This window comes from Antrostomus carolinensis, unplaced genomic scaffold (genome assembly GCF_000700745.2).
Source record: "Antrostomus carolinensis isolate BGI_N321 unplaced genomic scaffold, ASM70074v2 scaffold1337, whole genome shotgun sequence".
Lineage (NCBI taxonomy): Eukaryota > Metazoa > Chordata > Aves > Caprimulgiformes > Caprimulgidae > Antrostomus > Antrostomus carolinensis.
The window spans coordinates 1-24313 of record NW_010327813.1 but is presented as its reverse complement, the minus strand read 5'-3'; the positions used below and the strand labels follow the sequence as shown (position 1 = coordinate 24313).

Genomic DNA, 24313 nt, shown 5'->3' with positions numbered 1-24313 from the left:
CACATTCACATATTCTTTCTTATAAACAAATGCCCTTCTGCTATGGTATCAAAGAAGGGAACATCTGGAATCCATTTTAACTTTCAGCTTTGCAAAGGATTGTTGCTATTACACAGTAAGCTTATCTTTTGCACTGGAATTCCTTCATTTTGGAGAATCAAAAGTAACATGTAAACCAGATCTAGATGACCACAAAGTTTCTTCTTTGTGGCTGTTGTTGTAAACAGAAGTGAGCTGGAGTCAATGCATAAGGTCTAAGCAACCTGTACGGCAGTAGTGAAGGAGCTGGCAATATGGTCTTCACCACTGTCTGCCTCCTCCATGATACTGAAATATTCTCTCTTTCAGTGGAAATCTCAACTTCACTTGTGCAATGGTAAGATGGCTATAAACCTGCAACACAGGTTTCATTTCATAGCACGCTTGTATTTCACGCACCACTGCAATAACTGTTGCACCTCAAAATTAAGTCTCTTATGGTTGTTCTATTTAGTATAGCTTTATATATGGCTCACAGCAGTGTTCAAGAAATATGAATTACTCCAAAGGGAATCAGGTGGAATGAAGGAGAAATTTTTTTTTTCAAATTTCTGCTCCTTAAATAACATTTCCAAGCTCATTTTATAATTTAAATTGTGGCGCTGTGTCATAAGATAAAATAGTTATCATTTTTAAGCTATGACTTAACAGTTTTTTGATTCTTCTTTACTTCCATAGTAGACCAAGTCATAACAGCTACATCTGAAACAGTTTTAAATACAAATGGATTCAGTGTCATTGCTAAGTCCATAATAAAAATTATTTTAATGGTCCAAGGAGGTAAACAGACTATTGGATTTAGTCAAAAGAACACAAATGTTCCACAGTAAGCTATTCTGTATGTGCTGTGTGGATCTTTCCAATTTGGCATGCCCTCCTTATACTGTGTCCAGCACTTTGGATTAATAAATCCCACTTCACAGAAGTTAAAATAATATTGAAATCCTGTCAGCTGGGGCTGACCAGTGGTTACGTTTTCCACAGGGTAATGCATCTGCAAGGACGTCAATCTCATTCCGCTGTGTGGCTCTCTTCGATGGACACACTTCCACAATGATAATAACAAGGCACATTCTTGTGCTTTCTGTGGGTCAGTGTCCTTGGCAGGTCTTGCAGCACATCTGTCTGAAGTATGCTCGACTGCAGAACTTGAACTTCAGCACCAGTGGGCAATATGCCACTTTGTTCACATCTTTGCACTCTAATAATTAAGAGCATTAAAGAGAAAAAATGAGAAATAAAAATTAAAGTATAAAGAAAATTTGACATTTAACCTGCTTTTTCTCTATCCATCCACGCTGCCCTCTTTGTAACTACTCTTTCTAGTCCAGCCTAGTGCACACAATATATTTTAAAAAGCCATAAAAATGTTTGCAAGGCTTCTCTCCCAGACATTTTGAAGTATGCCCACATTGTCTTGGAAGAATTATCATTTATTGGGATAAATGATCACTTCAGAGAGCTAGGAAATGCGATTCATTTTTCTTACAATACTTTTACAGATTTTTTCTCAGGAGTTATTTTATCCATCCATGAGAGGTTATCCAAAATCTAACACGATTCACTACTTGGTACCACGCCTCTGCATTTGTAAGAATCCTTGAAATAGAATGTGTACTGCAGCTAACAGGGATGGAGAAAACAACAAATGTTATGAATAAAGGCACCAAGAGTGTGAGTTCAGTGACTGGACTGAATGGTCAATTATACTTTAGGCTTGATTCCACACATCCACAATTTCCCTTATACAGGAGGAAAAGTCCTTTTTACGCTCGTAATAGACACTTAAGAGCTTTTTTCACAGTTGTGTTTCCGCCATATGCTGGGCTTACTGCTTCAGTGGCCCTTGTCATACTGACAGGTAACTTTCCCAGGAAAGGAGAACAAGAGCTCAGCCATGCAGAGGAAGGATTGCTTCTTTTCCATCCCACACAGGTTGTATCTAAAGTGACTTGTGGGCACACATTACAGGGGTACTGCTGGAATATACTATAGTTCTCCTCTGGCTCAGTTTCCCTTCTCTAGAAAGAAGGTGGAAACAGGGAATGGAATAGTTTGGTCCATGCCCAGTTCTTACTCTGATATAGCTGGAGATACAGCTATGTCTGAGAGCTCAGGGATACACTCAGGCTATACAGCTCAGATGTTGCTGCTGCACATTTCCTTTGCACTGGAGTGAATATTGTGACAGATGTCTAATAGGGGATTTTTAGTTAAAAGCATTTGCACAGTTCCTTCCAGACTGATGTTAAACTAGGACTCTGGCAAGGAGCTTTGCTTCATGTGTAGGAAGACAGAAGAGATATATACAGAGAAAAAGTATACCTCACAAGTTTGAATTACAAAAATTAAGTGATGGGCAGAATTAAATTAGATTAATTTATCAGAAAATTATTTGCCTCAAAAGAATACTGTAAGTTTTTACTCTTGTAAGGCTGCATTTGATACTGGCTTCCTCCTACATTCTCTCTCAAATTACAATTCTAAAGGTAATGTGAATAAAAAGGAGATTAACTAGCAGTACATTGACCATTATTGTATTTTGTATTGATTTGATGACTGGAAGTGAAGACTGGAGGCCAGCATACTATTGCTCCGAGCCCTGACAGAACAATAATCCTTTTTTCTGAGATATTTCTAAGCCAAATATGAAAGAGATGATACACCAAACAGCTAAGAATAGAAAAAAGTAATAGTGAAATAAACACAATCAGCATGTATTCAGATACTCCTATTTGTCTTCCTTCTACATACAATCTAGCACATTATTTTTGCTCTGGAAAGGGTAGTCACGGACAGAGTGTTCATGCTGCAAGAATACTGCAGTAGAAAGTTAAGTGCAGATGAGAATTTTTAGTATTTGAACCTAGGAAAGCATTAGTGAGGCTGAGCATCAGTGTCTGTACTGAATGGTATTTCTGATAATGGCAATATGCATGCTTTTAGCAAGATAAGTAGAAGTAATGAAATTACTTCACTTTCATTCGTTTTTTTTTACACAGATATAGTGCTTTCATTGTAAATTCATTACTCCACCTACTCAATGTTTTATGCACTACTTTTCTAGCTTTTTAATTCTCAATTTGGAAACAGAGTTGGATGCCAGGGGAAAATACATTGAGTGTAGCTGGTTGAAACAGACATATTTCTCTATCAGCAACTGCTCGTGATCACTGTGTTTCACAGAGTTTTAACAACTCTTCCCAAAAGAGGTCAGGTATCTTCTAGAAATAGTTCAAGCCCTTGTGTTTGTGAAGACTGGGAATATAGGAGAGACAGATGGTGAATTATAAATGAAGTGAGGAATAAAAGGTTCACTTGATCTTGACAAGATGTAAGAAGTTCACTCAATCCCCAAAATAACCCTCATACACATTGTATTAAGTTAAATACAGGTAAAACCACTAACTGCATTTTTGCTAAAAGCAGCATCTAAAATTATCCTATTTCATGTTTAACTTATTCTTCCTCTTGACTAAAACTGGACCCTGTTCAGATAATGCCATTTGGACAGTAGCAAGACAATATTCTGCAAGATGCCCACAACTTCCGTTTTAAAAATCAGTTGTGAAATGGATATGGTGGCTGATGAAGTAGCCTGTTCTTCACAGGACTGTGGTTGAATGGCAGAGGTTTAGCAGAACCCTTTTTGTTCCTAGTTACTACTGTTAACAAGCTTCAGTTAGCTACATGTATTAAACTCTCCCTTACTGAACTTTGTGGCTAGATCAGACAATATTATGATATTAAATATCTCCTTACATTAATAAAATCACAGAATGTCACTGTTACTCTAGCTAAAGATACTGCAAAGACATATCACAAAAAAAACACAAGAAAACTGAAATGATATTAAAATGGATAAAATACTTTTTCAGGTAAAATTTCAGACGGCCTTTAGCAGTCTAGATCCAGCAGACAGATATATACTTAAGAGAATAAAATCATTCTGAATACATTTCATATCGTGTGGTACATGCTGGCTGTAGTTCACTTCCAGCAGCAAATGCAATGTTACCTTCATCAGTGGTAGCCCATCAAAACCCCATCTACAATATTCTAAATCACCAATGAAGAGTTTAATGAAAACAAAGAGCTAAAGCAGATGTAAAATGTGATAAGATAATGTAACTTTCTTTTGCTATTTCTGTATTCTCAGAATTTTGACTCTTATTTTATGTAAATTGCCACGGGCTTTCAGGCGAGCGAGAAATGAACATGGACGCATCTATGAGATGTAAGTTCAAATCCAACTTTATTACACTAAGGCTGCGTCTTATCTACTGTCTTGAGACAAAGGCTATAATTCAATTGGTAAATTACTGCTGTACACACGCATAGAGCAACTATATAATTGGTTAAGCTTGTACATCGTGCAATTATATGATAGGTTAAGCCTTAAGTCATATTTACACATCGCTCTTCTTGTTATTCTACTTACTATCTCTTGCTTTCCGCTTGCTTTTGTTATTCTACTTGCTATTTCTTGCTTTCCACTTGCTTCTGTTATTCTACTTGCTATCTCTAGCTTTCCGCTTGTTTCTGTTATGCTAAGGCTCGAGCTCTCTCAGAATAACTAAGGCCCCAACAGTAAACAACCTGCACTTTTCCCAGGAAAGTGCTTCTAAACTTTACCAAAATAATCACTATACTGCAGAGTGGCTCAACTTTCCTCTCAAAAACATGTTATGTTCTTATCTTGGGTTAGTGTAAGTGATTTTCAACATTTTCTATTTGTGGATCCCAAAAATTTTCCACAGGAGTAGGTTCCTGAAAAGCACTACTACCAACAGGCTTACTTTTCATAATTAACCTACACAGTTCCACTGTCCATGACCACACAGGGTACACAGATGACACACATAGAAAAATCCTGGTTGTATTAACCTATAGGAGATTAGCATGTTTTCCTGATAATTTTGAAGAATTACTAACATAATGACTATAAATAACAACATGACCTTGTCAACTTCAAATTAAGAGGAGACTGGAACTAAATCATGCCCACTTACAAGTACTTTATCACCTTCCTTACTTTGGAAATAGTCAACATCTGTGTTTGGAAATAAAATATCATTTAGCCTTTGAGATTTAAAGGGCAGAAAGTTTCCTAGATTGATAATCATCACGTAAAGATTACTTGAGAGCACTAAACATAAAAACGGGAATTAAAATAACCAAGGAAAACTCTGTTACGAAGATGTCTTTCAAATGACAACACAGGATGATAAGCCTCTATTTAAAATTAAAACTTCCAAGCAGTAAATTGCAGTGCTCATACACTGATTCATCCATGTATTTCTGGGAAGATTTTAGTGAGCTCCCATTTCATCACAGACATCTCAATTTGACAGACTTTTATTACAACCTTGAATCTACAGCGTGAACCTGAATGGATACAGCAGGTATTGAATGAACATCAAATCAGGGTATACTGCAGCATAAACTTGCCTTTTTAAAAAAATTTTAAATCAGAGTGTTTGTTCCATATAAATATGATATTAAACTCCAATGTAGCTGCAGAATCTGTGTAAGAGATACTCCATTATACACAGCACAGGGATTAGTTATGTTAAAAGGAGTGGTGCTAGTGACATTGAAGTCAAGTACTCAAAATCTAGGGAACATCAAAATTTAGGGGGTAACTGTTTTAAAAGAACTCTTATTGCTACACAATCTTTCTTGATTTTTGGACATGTATGTTTTTGTGATTTTTTATTCCTTTTCCTCTTCCATACAAAATGAAATGTACTCATCTGGTGAGCAACTATTCTAAATTTTTACAGTCAATGAGGAAACTTTTATTTTTTACTGCCTGGCATTCCAATTCTACTTTGAAAACAACATTTCCTAATACATTGTCTTGAACATTTTATGAGTTCAGATCAGGAGCCTTTCATAAACATTAGGAATCTTATTTTGACATTATTATCTAATATACCCTCTAGTAAAAATATTTTATTACGAAGCTGGTTAATAGTCTGATTAAATTAGACTGTATCATGTAAAAAGTACTTTAATTATTTGAAACAGGCATTACAAATCCAAGAAATTAAAAGCTGATTAGAAGAAGATGACAAGTAAGTCAAGGTATAAGAACAGGCTTGTAGCAATGTGCAGCCTTAAATCTGTGGTTGCAGTCTTTCAATGAACATGTAATTAACTATTTTTGCCACTACATTGTTAACCACTGACGGAGCAGGTAGGTGGTCAGTAGATGAGAAGTATACCATGCTACCTCTGCTATTACGGACATTTCCATTGAACCCATAAAGAAACCGGAAAATTAATGACACAAAACGATAGTATTTTGTCCATGACTTAGGCTATGTATTTTTAAGGATGGTTTTTTTAAACAAAGAACCTGTATTTGGGTTTTTACTGACTTTACCTTTGAACTACAATGATTAATTAGAAAATAACTGTAAAAAATTCATTCACAGTCTGAGAAATTATGTCATACAGACTTTTGAATAAATTAATGTGGTAATACTGACCATATCACTTTACTCTTTCCACAGTAAATTATACTAAGATGGTAAACTTACCTTCTGTGTTGGAAATGGGAGTACTGTCACATTTACTTTCACACTGTTGCATTGATGGAGGTCTAAGTGTTTCTGGACACTCACTGGATGCTTGTCCAGTGTATGAGAGGCACTGTACTGTTCTCATCTGTTGCCCAAGACCACATTGTGCAGAACACTAAAAGTAAGAAAGATAAAAAAGCAAACTGACTTGTATCCAATTTTTAAATATAAAACAAGGTAACAGGAAAGCAATCAGGAACAGTACGCATGCTGTAAGATGTGTACTGAAGAGAAGCATCTGAAGAGATACGATTAACACAGGAAATAATTTTCATAAAATACTTTAGAATTTTTCTTTTTTGACAGTACATGTCAGCACTTGTCTTTCAAAGAAAATATAGCACAATGCAATGTTGGCTCCCCGAACAGTTCAGATTTGAGGTATAAGAATACAATTTACACTATTTTATATATCACATCTGTATTTAAGCACATGTTTTCAAGAGAGAAATAATCATTTTAGAATAAAGAAGAAAAACCAAGGAGAACAGGAAGACAACTGTGATAGAGGACTTTTTTTAAGGAAAAAGGAAACTAACTTTTAAACCAAAATACTTTGCTCTTTCAAAACATTTTTGAATTTCTATAACTAAAGTGGTTTTAGTACAATATCAATTAAAGATAAATGCACATCCAAACAAACCCCATAAAAGAAAAGTCAATTAGACTGTAACACCACAACTGATTGTCCCCTGGCTAGTTAAGCTAAAGCATTCTGTTTTCATCAGTGGCAATCAGTGGCAAATTACTCAGCAAACGCAGAAACAGAAAAATCCTTTTGTTATTTTAAAAACAAGCCATTGATCATAATTGAGTCACAGAAACATAAAAAAAGAAGGAAACGCAGTATATCGTATTTAGAAACATTGCACAGTAGCAGTACTATTCAGCCTGTCCAGTAACAATTTAGCTCTCTGTCTAGTAATGCAGCATATTTTATGTAAAATTATATAGATCTCAAAGTTTTTTTGGTGACTACATACATATATAACTCACTAAAATAGCAAGTGGCTTTGTATTTCTGTCATGTTTCTCAAGGAAGTCAAATGTGTTTTAAAAATACTAAACCTTGCAATATTGCTGTATCCCAAAATCCCCACCCAAAAAAAACTGTAATAAGGACTATTTAATTTTTTTAAAAATGCATACAGAAACTCATCCACCAGAAACTAGACTGCCGTCAGCAAATCCTTTATAGTTCAGCAGACAACTACCATTCAGAATCACATTTCAATCTGAGACAAAGGAGAAGTTTTTGTTTCAGTTATGGGAACTCTCTCTTATCCATTTCCCGCAATGTCTTATCCTTAGAATGTGCTCATGTTTAGAAGAGTAACAGCAATAAATACTTATATGAACTATCTTACCTGTCCCCAGTCTCCAGTCACCCAGCGAGGAGGAGGACATCGGCCTAAACTACAGCGGATACGGACTGGTGGCTTGCTTTCCTCTTGGCATTGTGCTGCTGAAAAAGTTTTTAAAAGATCGCTGCTTTTGCACAGGACAATTCGGTGTTTGAATCCTGGGCCACACTTTGGTGTGCACTGGAAAAATATTGATGTAAATAAATAATTAAAATCTCAGAAAAAAGTCAATAAAAGTGTCAGAATTGTTATTATGGAAAACAAGAGAGTATCTTTATGGTCTTAAGACTAAACTATAATCTCAATTTTCCCAAGAATATAATGATAAATGTAAAATACTTAGAAACACAACCAAGCTGACTGATAATTCCTTTATTAAATTCAAGTTTTTGTAAACTTTAATTTGATAAAAGTAGATTTCATTTGCCCTTTATATTTAAGGTATGGTGTCACTATTTCCTTTTTTATCTATGAGTCTCTGCTGCAAAGGAGAAAGGTCTGACACACGTTGCACTATTACAAAACAAACTTCAGTGTGCATTTCAGAATTTAAAAGTAGAACTCTCTGTTCTTAATATGACCCTAGTACAGTCTTTCTCCACCTCACTTACACACTACTGAGCTACAATAAACACATTTTTCCTCGATAAACATATGGGAAGATAAATGATTTACTCGACTCCATGGGAACAAGACTATTTAGATAAAAATACTGTGCCTTCTACAATTCATGCTTTTCTCTCCTTTCCTTTTTAAATTTTAATTCTGTTTTCACACAGTTCTAGTTTTACCTCCTTTTATCACTCCTTTGCTCATTATAACAGCAAGCAGATGATAAAACAGTAATTTGAAAAGAAAAAGGTCTGATGACCTCTGCTTTTCCTCCTTTCTTCATATTTGTTCCCCTGCCCCTTCTCCTTCCTTTCTTTTTGCTACTGACTGTTAACTGTCATTTACAACAGCACAACTGTAGAATGGGGAAGGGTCAAGTGCTAACAAAATTAAAACTCAAGACCTTCCCCAAATCAGTCCCTCCAAAATCTCACCAGGAGATTTTGCAAGCACACTTTTAGAATTTCCTATTGGCACGTTAACCTTTATCCCATAAGCATATCTGCAGAATTTAGACCAGAAGCAGTTTCCGATAGCATAAACCTTACATACAAGTTATGCTATACCTGTCAAAAGTAGAACTGCCTTTCATATGAAAGCAGCCATAGAGACAAAACATCATGCGGAAAATAATACTATGTGAAACTGAAACAATATTCAACAGGTCACACCCCAAAGGCCTTCCACACATCCAAAACAGGTCAGTATATAACTGGGGAAAAAAGAAAAACCCCTAAGATTCATTTTCAAAAAAATAAAATCATTTGAATGATCCAAACTTTACTGTTGTATGCCTAATTCTAAAATACCTCTGCCTAACTTAAAGAAATTTTAAAACAGTTCTACAGTACTATGTAAAGTATCGATATTCCCTATACATATGTACAGGGAAAGTATAGGGCATATACATATATAAATATGTATACATATATATATATATAAAAATATGTATATATATATATATGTACCTCAAAACAAGATCTTTAAGAAAAATCTCTCAGTGGGAGCCACCTAAATTAGTCAATACAGAATGGACAGGTTTATCCTAAATCTTATCTCTGCTTAGATTTAGGGTCTTAAACTGGGTTGCAAAGAGATTGGTCCTCCATTTGGAGGATTTATAATCCAGAACTGTAAAATGGCTATATAATCACTTTCCTTAAAATTTAACCTTTCCTTTCCTTTCCAAGTCTATCCTTTCCTACCCAGGTACTGCCTCCTTATCTACAGTTCGGTGTTCTGATACAGAATAGCCAGGTTCAACTGCCTTTATACTGAAGGGACTTTAACCCCAAATCTTGTGTACCCTAAGTACCTGCTGAGTAGAAAACTAGGGGAAGGAGGGAAGTAAGAGAAGAAAAATCTCTATCCCTCTGGCTGAACTGCAAAAAAGAACATTAATGCTAAATAGAGACCAGGAAAGCATAACGAGTATGTGAGTTCTTCAGCATCATGATCATGACTCCTCAGTTCTGGTCCAAATTCCATGGAATGTTGCATGTATTTCCTCCCACAAATATTTCATGTAAAATGCACGACTTTTAAGTGGGAACTAGAAGCAAGTGCCCCTTCCTAGCTGAGTGGTTAAAAATAACTTGCACTCAATCTCTTCACCTCAGTCACTGAGCTTTCTGTCAAAAACAAAGAGAAAAGAGACAAGGTTGAAATGACCTTGTCAAAAATGTCAAAACCCAGTACGTCTATGTTGTTTCATAATCTCTAGTATGTGTTAGCAAATAAGCAACAGTTTGAGGATCAAAATTTGAGTTTAGGTGCATCCATTTTCTAGTCCTGCTTGAAAACCAAGACAATTATATCTCTGGGAGCCCTGAACAGCAGGGGGGGGAGGGGGGGGGAGGGGGGAAAAAAAGCTATTTTTCTCTTTAAAATAATATCATCAGTTAAGACAATCTGCCAAGCTATACCATGCAAAATTCATACCAGTAAGAAGATGGTACTTTTTCACAATCCTGATTAAATACCATCACAACCAGAAGCTTATCAGAGCTTGAATCTTTAGATTAGAAAGATTTTGTTCAAAATTGTAAAACACTTCTGCTGTATAACAGGCTGAAGGCCTTAAAAAGTTGTTCAAGCTTCTTATGAGGGTGGCAACATTGATACCTCTAAGGATGAGTGATTTGTTCATACAGGTAATGCAGTTCACTAAATCACAGTACGATTAGTAAGTACTGTCCCCAGGAGGTAGCTAAAGGGCAACAGGATATAGACAACATAGATCTATGGCTCTGTAACTTGTCATATGGATACTTTTACTTTTTAGTACTGAGATGATGCCTAGTTATTCCTATCAGAAATAAAGTATCATGATAATGGATGCAAAGAGCTTACAAACTACGAATGCCACAGATGTGGTATGACAGAATTTTCAACTGAACATCTCCTCCCACTCATCCATTCTTTCCTTCTCACTCATTTCCTCTCTGCTACAAGAAAAAAAAAAATCAGAACTTCACATTACAGATTCACAGAATGGTATAGGTTGGAAGGGACCTTAAAGATCATCTAGTTCCAACCCCCCTGCCATCAGCAGGGACACCTTCCACTAGACCAGGTTGCTCAAAGCCTCATACAACCTGGCCTTGAACACTTCCAGGGAGGGGGCATCCACAACTTCCTTGGGCAACCAGTTCCAGTATCTGACCACCCTCACAGTAAAGAATTTCTTCCTAATATCTAATAATATCTAAGATTTCTCTTTGATACAAAAACTCACTAAAATGGCATTTCATTCATAATTCCTTACAGAACAAAACTAGTTGAACAGTACAACAAATTGACACATTTTTATTTTGTTCAAAGAAAAATAATATTAATAATAATAATAATAGTCTACAGAAGTAGTTTCTTCAGCTAAGAAGAACAGATGGAGATTATACAAGTGTGAAATTCAGACAGCAAGGAGATGAATAACAACAGATTTCATGGCAGATCACAGTACCATAATGAAACACATAGATATTACTACTTTTAAGTACTACTGTAATGCTTAGACTACTATTAACTAATAGTGTATGGAGACTCCATTCCTGGAGATATTAAAAATCTTTCTGGACATGGTCCTGGGTAACTGGCTCTAGCTGACCCTGCTTGAGCAGTGGAGTTGGACAAGATGACCTCCAGAGGTCCCTCCCAACCTCAACCACATTGTGATTTAGTGAACTCTATTACCTGTATTAACAAATTATGGTAAGAGCTGTTCTGTACCACTTCTTTGGATGCTCACAGTGATGCTAGTAGGCTTCCTTCTTTATGCTTTGAATTTCCAGAGACTGTAACAACTTTTGGAGCTAAAAGTACCTGTGCATAGAAGAGATCTGTGCAATTACAGGCACGTCAACCTTCTTAGTACCCAGCAATTTATCATTTACTTTGAATGAAAGACGGTTTAAAGGCAAGCAAGTACACAGAAAATGTGGCACAATTAATGATGGGTATATCATTAGTAGATAATTTCAGTTTATTCTAGATTTTTTTTAGACAAAGGAAGTAGAACAGTTCTAACCTACTTTGGCTTCATTAGAGTATTTGAAAGGGGAATGACAACTGGGTAAACTTGAGGACCTGAGAGATGCCACCTGCAAAGACCTTCTAGGATCAGTCATAGGACTGATCCAATTCCTATTTCTTTCCAGTCTATTTAATGATGTTCATGCAAATATAGTTTCAGTTGTTCAATGTTTCTGAAATCACTGAAACTAGTAGATAGCACAGGTAACTAACTGACCTTGATGCCACAGAGGTATGCTCTACAGAAAGAACTGGAAGCAATGAAGACATTAACAATTGAAATGAAGTTAATTCTGGAAGTATGATATGCAAGAGCATACATTTCCCCAAAAAATTAACAAGAAACAAAAAAGGAGAATAAAGGAGGATATATTAACAGAGTGTAAGATGACTCTACATAATCAATATGCGATACCTCTGGAACAGAAGCAGTTTATTTATGGCATCCTGATACACTGTAGGTTATGGGTATTTTCAGAAGGGGTAGGAAACAAAAGAATGAGGCACACCCTATACTCCTCTGGGATAATATACATATTTAACCCTAGTCATCCATTCCCAAAAATATTACTTCAAACTGAAACATGAAAGCAGACTATGATCAAGATTAATTCATTTTGGATTAATAACAGCTGGAAAGGAAGAAGGGCTGTTTCAGATAACAAAAGCAAGCAGGTATAAACAGGCATGGAACTAGAACATTATAACACTTCTTGCAACTCAAACATTGAAGTTAAGGAATAGTTTTCCACAAAGCAGTGGGAAAAACTCCCAAATTAATACATTTTAAAACATCCTTTTCTGAAAGACATTTTGTGATACTGCTGCATTTGACAGCAAGGGCAGAGACATGAAAACTTAGGCACTTTGAGATAAAAAATGGGGTGAGATGGGAGTCCAAGATAACAAGGATCTGAAAAGCATACAGACATCTCTGCACTCCAATTTGCATGTGGTGCAAACCCATTCAAATGTATCTGCCTTTCCTTTCAGCTGCACTGGTTCCCAGTTTTGAAATTTAATACCTGAATTAGTGTAAGATATAGTATAAGCTTGGCTTAGACTAAAACTTTTATCAACATACTTAAATTTTATGTTCTTTCTTTAACAAAATGTATACCAACTTTTAGGTCTGCCTCTTGAGGAATGTTGTTAAGTAAGGTGATGCTTTGCATGGTTACTTCCGGGAGAAAAGAAAAAAGGCGTATTATTCTGACTTCTGATATTGTAAACCCGTCATCTCTATTATCTAGCTAATTGCCTGTTCAAAAAACAATGGGAATGGAAATTGCTTTTTTCTTTAAAACAATTCTACCAAATGGCTATTCTAGGTGGAGGTTTTTTGATTCATTGGGATTTTTTGCTACTTCATTATTCTATTTTGTATTTTACTACTTTTCTACTCTGATTAATAAAAACTGGTCATACTTGTTTGAAAGAACAACAGAACTGACAACACAGAAGGAAAGAAAAAATAAAAAACTGCTTCAATACTAAATCTATGAGGTTTTGAATGTCTTATTAATCCTTTACTTAGCAAGCAGTGACAGAAAATGTACTAATATTCAGTGGTCAGAGCTCTTGTCTCCACTATTACCAATGAACTAACACAGCAAAATTTCCTTACTTCTGACCAGTCCAAAGCAACCCACTGTGGAGGACAGGACTGATTGTTACAGGGCTCTTTTTCAATAGGTCGGTGTGTTAAACAGTTGGTGTTGTCCAGTGTCTCCTCCTCAGAAGGTCTAATCTTTCTGATACAGAGAACAGTTCGTGAACGCATTCCTCCATCACAGGTCTTACTGCATTCTGACCAGTCTCCTATAAACCATCTGGACAGAAAAAGTTAGGAGACTCTGTTAATGCATTTCAGACACAGAGTAAATGATTGTACATACCCAGAATCCAAATAGGTTAAATTACTAAACCTGAATCATTGTTAACAATACACGTACTCACGGTGAAATGAAGTAAAAACTTAGGAGTCTTTTTACTGATCATTTTAATTTATGCCTCACTGCAATCATATCTTCCAATAATAATACTACTTTGTATTTTTCTAGAGCAGTAATAGGCTATAGTAGTTAGAAAAGAGCATTGAGCCTTACAAAACTGCAGTTATTTAAGTGTACTGGACTTACCTGAAATTACTTATCTGAAAGTGGTTTGCAACTGGAAATGTTTGGGAACCACTGCTGTAGGTTACAGCACAAGTTAAAAGCCAAGATGCTTGCCTCCCTAGTATTACTACAACAAAATTATTTGATCTCAAAATTGGGCTTTCTGAGAGTTAATTCTCATCTAATTATGAAACATTTCTAAACTTCCTGCATTTCAGTATTGCGTTTTATAAAAAATATTCTTATTTATTAGAGTAAGTAAAGCAAACACTAGTAAAACAAATTAATCACATAAAAAATTATCTCAACAAATTTTTTTAAAATTTAAAGCACTGCATGATAGCTGCTAGAAGGAACTTCTGAGTGCTTGCAGGCAGAGGAGCTGTAAAAGTCAGGAGCTGTACAGTATATTTAGATTACTTTGTGTTGCCACAGAGATTAAAGCATCTGATAATCTGGCTGTAATGTTTTTTGGTTTTTTTTTTTCCTATCGATGAATGGTTAATGCAGCACAATTCACTGGAAATACCCCTTCACATTGTAAAGCACACTTGGTCTTCACTATTTCATACATTGATTAGGTACACTTGCCTGAATCATCCTTGCAAAGGATGAAGTCTAGTATGCTATCACATGTTGCCACCAGGCCAAAAATGCCAGGCATGTCAGCCACTGTGGATGCTCCTGCAGCTACGCTTGGATCTGCCTTGTAACATCTGTCATTTTCTCTGTCAAAAAAAAATGTGCTGCTATCCATCTTGTGCTACAGAATGTGTAATATGTTGTAATACGAACCTAGATCAAGGCAGAGATGCAAACAAATATGCCGTATTATGTCAATAATTTCCCAGCAAAATACAATTAATTTGTTATTCTTTGCCACCAAACGTAGGCTTTTTCCAGAGCAGGGAGAATCAGAAGCTCTTCAGAGCTTTGGAGAGGCTGAAGCATTAATTTTTAGTTGGTACTATGATTTGCTCAAGTGCATTCTCAGGTACCCTTTATGTTTATATGGTAGACAAGACAGTACAATTCATTACTAATAGAACTATGAGAGTTACCGGTAATCATTTCTTGAGGTCTGGAACCTTAGGAGTTATTTATTACTGTAACAAAAAAAATATTGTGAACAAACAGTCTTTGCTGCTTCTCAGGGACATCAAGTATAATGTAACTGGCATTCAGTTAGAAAGAGTAACATTTTCATAACTTTTAGTATACACCTAAAGGAAAGTGGAATTGTGTTAATTAAAAAAGGAAATATTTGGCTACTCTATGTAAAGAATAAGTCTTACTGGGTGGTAAATTTTCCAGTCAAAAGGGACAAACTTATTTGGGTACCTATCTGTTGTCTGAACAGCCTTCTTCTAGTCTACTTACAGGATCAGGAAGAACCTTCCTTAGGAGTTCGACACATTGTATGCACCCTGTAGGGATCATCAGAATGGAGGCAGATGTAGGCTGAACTGCTCTGACATATGCAGACTGATGCTGATTAATACACACTACCCATTTTCTGAATCCTGATGATTTGAGTTCCACCATGTTCATCAATGTCCCTGCTGTACTGGATGGAGAATTGAGAAGTGTACTGCTTTGTGTCTGGGTTGTTTTTTTTTTTTCTTGTTTTGTTTTTTTAAATAATGTCAGTGCAATAAATAAAAATTAACTAGTTAATTATGTTTACACTACTTTTTAAAGTGCTAATTTGTTAATAGTTAAGCCACACAAAGGAAGGGATAGGATGTGTTTTTTAAAAAGGAACTAGCCCAACATGACAACTTCCCAAGTTTTTGCTCTCAGTACATGATATGAGAGTTTAGTTAGTGCACTTATAGCCATGCTGAACAGTGCTATCCAAACAGAACCCACAGGTATATCCTTGCAGGGTAAACATATATTTACACATAGACTGTGGGTACAATGACTTAGATCCACTTTAGACCTGTTTGCAAGACAGCACATTCACATTCAAACATGCTCAAGCTGAGAGCAGTGTAATCGCTTCACTTCTGTTTATGTCAAATGAGTATGGTATAGGACACAGGGGGATTAACTGCAGAATACATTGCTCTGACACCCTGCAACCAGTCACCACACCAGGGAAGCAGCTGTTATGTTAGGACCAAACTGGCTTCATTAAGACCTGTTGGGATTTTAATGCATTATAGCCTTGTCTCATTCCTCCCAGTGTCCTTCATGCTACAGTTTTAGAGTTGCTAAGAGACATTTAAAAGAGACCACAGTACTTCTTTATTGTGCAATTTCAACATTTAATCAGCATTAATTATTTCATGCCAAATTAGAATATAGCTACTGATTATCACCAAACTTAAACCATCCAGAGCTCGTGAATCAATAAACTGTTTTATCTCTTTCTGTTTTTCCACAAGTTTCATTTGCCTCAAAATATAAGAAGGAGGTATTGTGCATAAGCTGAAATTTTCTAGTGCAAAATATCCCAACTGTTTCTAAACAGCTTTTGTAGTAAGATTAAGTAATGCTATAGGTCCTTGCCAAATTTCTTTTTGAACAAACTGTGTTTTTAATTATCTTTTCAACATATAGCATACAGCTATCTTTAAAAAAAACCTAAATAGACATGAACAAGGAGGCACTTAATCCTAAAGGAACATTAAAATTACTGTACAACATTAAGTATCCTGGAAAAGTTGTCTGACAAAACTATTATCAGTAAAAGGTTTGGTCCACTAAGCAGTTTCTGTGTTTGCTATTTCTCATATGGACACTTCAATCCATTTTTAATGTAATATACTTTAAAATATGGCAAACATTTAGTATGTAGTATAAATATCTATGGCAAAGTTAGTCTCGCCTCAAGATTCTTGTGGCATTGTTGCCTTAAGAATGGTCCCCACATCTACTCTGAGCACTATTCACCACATCAGACACACCCTAAGAAACTGCTCTGCTAGTATCTTTTTCCTTACAATGTCCGAGTTGTTTTGTGTAGTTTAAACACCACTGCTCATCAGACAAACCAGGCCAAAGTATGCATTTTCCACAACTGATTTCAGAGGAACAAGAAACCATAACCAAAACCCAAAACCAAATATCCTATCTGATAAGACAGGACCCTAATACTAGATCAGAATTCAATATACGTTTGGTCAACAGGATTTATTATGGATTATGAAGACTCTTCTATCTATGCAAAACATATGTCCATCTTAGTGATTAATGACTTACTCAGCTGGGCAAGGCTCAGTGTTGCAGGCCCTTTGGTTTTCTGGAGGCTTACTGTCAGGGTCACAGTAATTGTTTTGTACAACAGAGCTGTCATCCAGCCTTTTACACACCACCTCTTGTTTCTGCACACCTGAGGATGAAATGAAACAACATCAATTAATCCTTGTTGTTCTATGTATACTTTACCCATTCATTATTAATACTACTGCCCCACTTTAATTGGCTGAATGCTGCAGGGGTGCAAATTCCAATTAACTGAATGCCCCCTGACCACAAAATATCTTTCATTTTCCTTTAATTTTAGGCCAGTCCACTGAGAGCAGATTTTAAATTGTTGTTGTTTTCTAAGACAAAGGGAATATATTTATAGATCTACTAACAGATTGTTTTTATTTGTATATTGCACAAAATCCATTTTCTGTCTGTCCTCCTCTTCTAGTAAATGACACTTACATTTCCAAAGAAAACATCACCAAATAGAATGCAGTCACACTTCAGTGCGGACTTATTGTTTATGTGCTCTTGTTTAAAATAAACCAGCAACACTGAGAAACACTGTTGCATTTTTATACATGTCATCCTATAAACATTTTCTTCATTAAAATAACAGCAGTATTATTCATTCTGAAAGATGCAGTTTGTCTCTGTGAATGCTCATTTTGTCTGGCACTCCCAACTCCTCTTTTACTGTTAACCATCAGCAGGGCAGTTTAGAATTAATTATTATTCCCCAAACATAATGATGTATCACTGACAAGGCAACATTTTAAGGTAGTGTATTAAGCAGATTTTCTGATTTTTAAAAAACAGGATCTAAAGAAAGGCATGAAAGAATTACTGATATGACAACAGTGCAGCTCAGAGTACTGTGGAAAGGAGTAGTACACACAACCTCCTCCCCTCTTTTTAGAATAAGCTGTATGATGTTTGCTAGCATAAAAAGACTGGATCTGAAATTCATATGTGGCTCTTATTGAACATGAGTAGTCATAATACTGAAATAATGGGATTATTTGTATGATAAAAGTTGCACAAAGCCCTGAACCTTTCTTAAAAACACAAGCAATTATTTAACTTTTTCCAAAACGTGAAATGCATACAATTAAATAGGGATTAAAACATTCTGGCTTCAAATATCTGCCAACTTTTCTTCATTTTAAGACAAGCTTTTTATAGGAGGTAGACATGCAGTAATAAAACTAATTATATAAATACGTTTTTCAGACACTAAACATCCCATGAAAAACATGAGATTCCTTTCACCAAATATCTGTAGTCCTTTTGCTCATTTTAAACAAGCCAAACCACTTACCTTGCAATTGCTTGTTTTGTTATTCATTATGGACAAGAATCAAATCTCCTGCTTTGGTTCCTAAAATACAACCTATACAGAATTCACATATTTAATTCCACCATGAGTCAAGCCCAGCCTTGAGATGCCTGAAGTCTGTCCCACAAAGCAACCTGAACAGAAGTCTCATAATCTACACAGACGCATGTGAAACGTCTTCATGATGTTATGTGCAAAGGGCATGGGGAAAATGGTAATCTCCTTTTTCATGAGTCTTGAGGACGGCATGCACTCCACCATGAGGCTGTAGATGCAGGAAAAGGTATGATCCCTTCTCACCTAATTCCTAATTCCCATGAGCACACCATAACTTCTGCAATTTAGTGGTTAAATTAGCTAAGGTGGCAAGACTGTGGTTTCTAGTCTGCGGATTATTTCTGGCTTTTATTCAATTACAGTCTGATGTGAAATGCCTAAACCCTCTTGAGAACAAGGATGAAAATCCATACCTGCCTATGCTAGATTAATGCCTTATTTTCTGGTTACAAATTAAAGCCCTTTCTTCCTGCCATGGGCCCAATGAATCTTGCATCCCTGGCTGCAACTGTGGCCCAGAATACTTATTAAAATAATCTTCCTTTTCCCTACCCTCTTAGGTTCCTCAACTTTCTACTCTTAACATAGTTAAGAGTACTCTTCTGGAGAGGTACTCTCAACTGGAATCTCTTCACTCTGCCATACAGAATTGTTACTTAACAGAAAACTGTCATTGCATCCTGCAAAATAAAGCTATTATCCCTCATGTGAAAATAGAGCCTTGTTAATTCAAATGCTCTCAGGAAAACCCAACAGTCTGGATCCTAAGCACATAAAAATGTTCCACATGTCCTCAACTCTAATGTTCATGTTTCCAACAAGCAGGAGAGGAGGCAGATTCATCACTCAACATACTGTTTCTTACAGGATGCCTATTTAGCAGGTGAGAACTTTGTATAAACCTTCAAAATCATCTGCCTCCTCTCCTCACCTCAAAATCATTAACCATTTGAGACCAAAGATGCCTAATGCTGGAGTCTTCACTCTACTGCAGTACCTAAATCCAGAGTCTGGAGCTTTGCTGCTGGGATATCTCTTTTTTGATTACAGCTACACAACCTTCACAAACCAGGCACTTTAACTCAGGTTGTAAATAATTTCACATGTCTTGACATCTCAGGTTATCCATAAACATCCAATCATTTTAAAGTAAGCTCTATTTATGAAAAAGACACTGATTAATACGAGACATATGTCTTACAGGTGAGACAATCAGTTTCCTCCATTTGCTCTTCTCTCTACATGTATCTGGATGCCACATTAGACAGCACAGAAGGCTGCCACAGTTTTCCAAATATATCTACATGAACAAGCTAAAAAGAAAATAATGGTTTTTAACAGTATTCAACCTGCATTTTTTTTGCTAATTTTCAATTTATGTGATTACATGCTGGAAAAAAATCATTTTGCTAGATTGTCAAGTCCACTTGAAATTGAGAAACAAGTCAAATCATTAGCATGGGGGACCCTCAAGGGCCTGAAGTACATGCCTCCACAGCTGTTGGCTGATTGATCTCTTTCAGATATTAATCCATCAGGTATCAAAAGATTTGAGAGCTTCACCTGAAGATGTTCCATTTATAGCACTCTCAGCACTAATATTTCAATAGTGATATAAAAAGTGTAAGTAACTTTAGGTTACTTAAGTAACTTTATTGTGTAAACCAAGTCAACTCTTGCAGTCTCTTTGTTGTTAGATACCCCATTCCTTTGGTCAATCTCACAACTCTTCTGTGCATGTGCTCACACCTGAGTTTATTACAGCTACAAAACAAACTGTGCCCAGTACTCCAGAGGGATTTTACTAGTGTCTTATCCAGAGTCATTAATACTTTTAAATAACTATATCCTAAAATCAAATCTGCCTTTATGATGACTACAACACAACCCCATCTTCCCCATATGTCTTCTACCACTCCACTCAGCAAATTTCATCAGAGCTTTCTACTTATGCTGCCATCAGAACAAGAAAAACTGAAGTCTCACGAGTCATGTGAAAGGTCTTCAAGAAGCCCCTAGGCTCACTGCTTTTTGTCCCAGTAATTTAAGCATGCTCCGTCCACCTTTTTTTTTTTTTGTGTGTGTGTGTGTGTGTTGTAGGTGAAAACAAAAGCCTTAAGGAAGTCTAGATCAATTAATCTACTACATTTCCTTGGTCTAGAAAATTGTTTATATATTAAAATAAAACTGGCTAGTCAAGCATGACCTATCATGCTCCCTTTGGCATTTATTTCTAGGTTTTTATACTTTTCTTCAAAATTTTAGATCAGTTAGTAGTTCATCATTTCCATATATTTTTTATATATATATATATATATACATATATACACACACACAGAGTGAGAGATTATTTTCTTCAATTCTCTATACCTTTAGTACTATTTTAGTAGAGAAAAGATGTATCAATTGCAGCATGAAAGAGAGAAAAACGTTTACCATATTAGGCTCTCCTTTACAATCTCTTCCTTTGGTTCTTCACAAATAAGTGGAAGATCTAAACATTTCAGAAGCTGTGACAAGATGATTCACTTTAAATTCTATAATCTATTCAAACACTGCCAATAGATGAGAATTATTAAAATCAGATCTGATAACCTGAGTAGGAGTATTTCTTTAGCAATTTTCTACTCAAACTTCACCATGATGAGAAATAGCACTTAAAAGGTCTAGCCAAACAGCAATGCTAGTAACATGGTGCTGCTAATTGACATAGAATTTATGTTCAGCTCCAACTGATGAATAATTGTTTATCCTTTCTATCACAAGCTGTCTTAATTCTCTTGGTAGCTGATAAAATAGGCTGAATGTTGCCTTCATCATGGTATTTCCCTTAAAAATAATAGCTTAAAAGTATCCATTTACACACTCTAGAATTATGCATTTTAATGATGCATGCCATTCTTACAAATATATTTATGGGATGGCACAGATATTAACATAATGTTTTCACTGAATTTCCTACTGGCATCAGACACATTTCCTTCTAGGCTTTGGTTAAAAATTGGCAGCCTCAGTAAATTCATTTCTGAGGAGCTATGTATTAAGAAAGTATTCTGAAGTGCTATAAACATAAAGTATCATTGTGCTCAGTTTTCAGAAAAATTTAAGTCAAATGTGTTATTTATTGAATGTTGGTCAGGTAGCATATCACCCATAAGACAGTATTCACCACTATTCACTCACACAGTGAAGAACTGTTAATCCATGCCAGGAGATACATTAACCCAGCTTTAAAATGTTCTGCAGCATCTTGCCACACAATATGTAAACTTTACATCATTGCTGTCTAACTACAGTGTTATTTAAAATAAAATCTCAGAAACAAAGTTCAGATTCTAACTTTAAGACAAGAAATGAAAAAGCTATAAGTGCAGTTTTTACCCAGACGACAGCTACAACTTGGTTAAGCCCTGTGGGCCTTGAAACAATCTTTTTAAATTATCAACTCTTCCCTGAGTATATGGTCACACTTAAAATAATCGAAAAAGCACAGCTAAAGAAGTTCATTTAAACTCTTGGGGGAATCATTACAAGCAGTCAGACAGAAACACTACTTTCAAATCCACAGATTTATAGTTTATAATAAAAGACATAAAATGTCCTCATGACTGCTCAATGCAATTCTAATAGAAAACAAAACTCCAGTGGTTTAGTGACCATAATCTCCAGAGAACTGAAAAGTTTTGCAGATTTCAATTCACAAATAGTCTGTATGACTTTCAGCAGCCAAATTTTAAACTACATGGAGCACATTTTATTCTTAAATTAAAACTGCAGGCATGTAAATGCTATATCTATTTTTAAAAGCATTCTCAAAAATGATTTTGTGGTTTGTGATTGCAACAGTTAATTATAAAGATGCCAGTACCGATAGATCATGAATCCTGCATCACTGAAACTCATGCATGCTGGTTAACCCAGACATACTTTCTAAGCTCACTCATCAGGTCACAAGATGCTCACCACACAGCCAAACTTACATCTTCCTTGATGAGGACAAGTATGTTTTATTTGTCTAAAGACATTTTCATAACTCATCTGAGGGCATGAAAGGAAAACATAGGCACCACTCTACAAGAGTGATGAGCAGCAAAGAAAACTGGATGGCAATCAGCTCACTCAGAATAGTATACTGACTGACTATTTAATAAAAAAACATGACTAAGATATTTAACTCACCTGGAAATGAGCTCTGACAGAATGAATGAAATCAAAACCAATGCTTAGGATACCTTGTAAATTCCAGATAGTTAATGCTGTCATTTGTTGCCATTTACTGCTAGAATTTATTAAGCATGGAAGAAATTTCAAAAATTCTGAATTCCAGTGAACTGTTCATCGATCCTTCCATCCATCCCCTCTGAATTCCCTGCATTCTCTCTTCTCCCACTCTTCTCTGCATAGTTAAACTTGCACTGTACATTCTGGTATTCTCTGGCACTATTTTCTTGTAGTCTTATCCAGGTCTGCCACCAGCTATATACACGAGATAGTTAGAAACTTTCCTTCTGAAAACTCTTGACTCAGAGCCGAACAGTTATCAGTGAACTTTCAGGAAAAAGGGGAATTAATATAGAGAATATATGTAGCTCAGTTTTACGTAACGTTCCCAGAGAGGAAGAACTAGGTCAGATACCATAAATTTTCATTTTAAAGAAAAGTTTTTTCAATATAAGAAATACTGGTTCTAAGTATACAAAAAGAAAAGTTGCAATTTTGCATTTCTAAGAACAGATACTGAGAGATATTAAAAATAAATGAAATTATATTCTCATCCTATATATGAGTACAGGAATCCAGGAAAATAAAAGAGTTGTCTGTTACCAGGCAAGTCTTTGTAACTACATGGTAAATCTGAAAAAAACTTAAGAAAATACCAAAATAAACCTCAGACTTTGGAGACTTGATATATGCTCGGTTCACTGTACAGAACATGATGCTTACTGGTACAGAAGCTATGGAATATTTTGTTAATTTCTCCTTTAACATGAATGATATTACTAAATGCACAGTTTACAATCTCTCAGGAAAGAAAGGCCAACTTCCTTCTGCTTTTTACAAGCAATATAAACACATAATTGTTTGTTTCACAAACTTTAATTCATGTCCTAGACCACTCTATGAAGACTACATGAGGACAAGAGGTATAATGTCTGCTGTGGAAAGAGATGATTGATTTCAGGTGCCTGAATTTTCAAAACACTTTGCTTTACACACACTTCATGCAATGATGAAATTCAATGCATGCTTCAGAGGTCAGATATTCCAGAGAGGTACCCATATAGAGGTAAACTGATAATGGCTTCACCAAGGGGAAGTCGTGCTTGACCAAACTTCTAGACTTCTATGAAGACACAACCAGGTGGCTAGATGATGGCAGAGCAGTGGATGTGGTCTACCTTGATTTCAGTAAAGTATTCGACACGGTCTCCTTGCTGCCAAGTTGAGGAAGTGTGGACT

General features: G+C 35.8%; 1 protein-coding gene across 1 annotated transcript; it reads right to left on the bottom strand.

Annotated features, from left to right (window-relative positions):
- Positions 1 to 581: 581 nt before the first annotated feature.
- Positions 582 to 17732, bottom strand: LOC104528084 (A disintegrin and metalloproteinase with thrombospondin motifs 6-like). Its single transcript, XM_010171993.2, has 5 exons — positions 17467 to 17732; positions 13764 to 13968; positions 7997 to 8173; positions 6588 to 6744; positions 582 to 1240 (listed from the first exon to the last, which is right to left on the bottom strand). Exons 2-5 carry the CDS (start codon positions 13917 to 13919, stop codon positions 1131 to 1133), a joined length of 600 nt encoding a protein of 199 aa, XP_010170295.1. The 5' UTR covers positions 13920 to 13968; positions 17467 to 17732; the 3' UTR covers positions 582 to 1130.
- Positions 17733 to 24313: the final 6581 nt, after the last annotated feature.

Bases quoted from the DNA above. Each gene is read 5' to 3' on its own strand.
- LOC104528084 (XM_010171993.2), bottom strand. From the start codon at position 13,919: ATGCGTTCACGAACTGTTCTCTGTATCAGAAAGATTAGACCTTCTGAG. The intron at 8,174-13,763 runs GTAAGGAAATTT...ATATTTTTCCAG, and splicing joins TTGCTTTGGACTGGTCAGAA to TGCACACCAAAGTGTGGCCC. The intron at 1,241-6,587 runs GTAAGTTTACCA...CTTAATTATTAG, and splicing joins TCCCATTTCCAACACAGAAG to AGTGCAAAGATGTGAACAAA.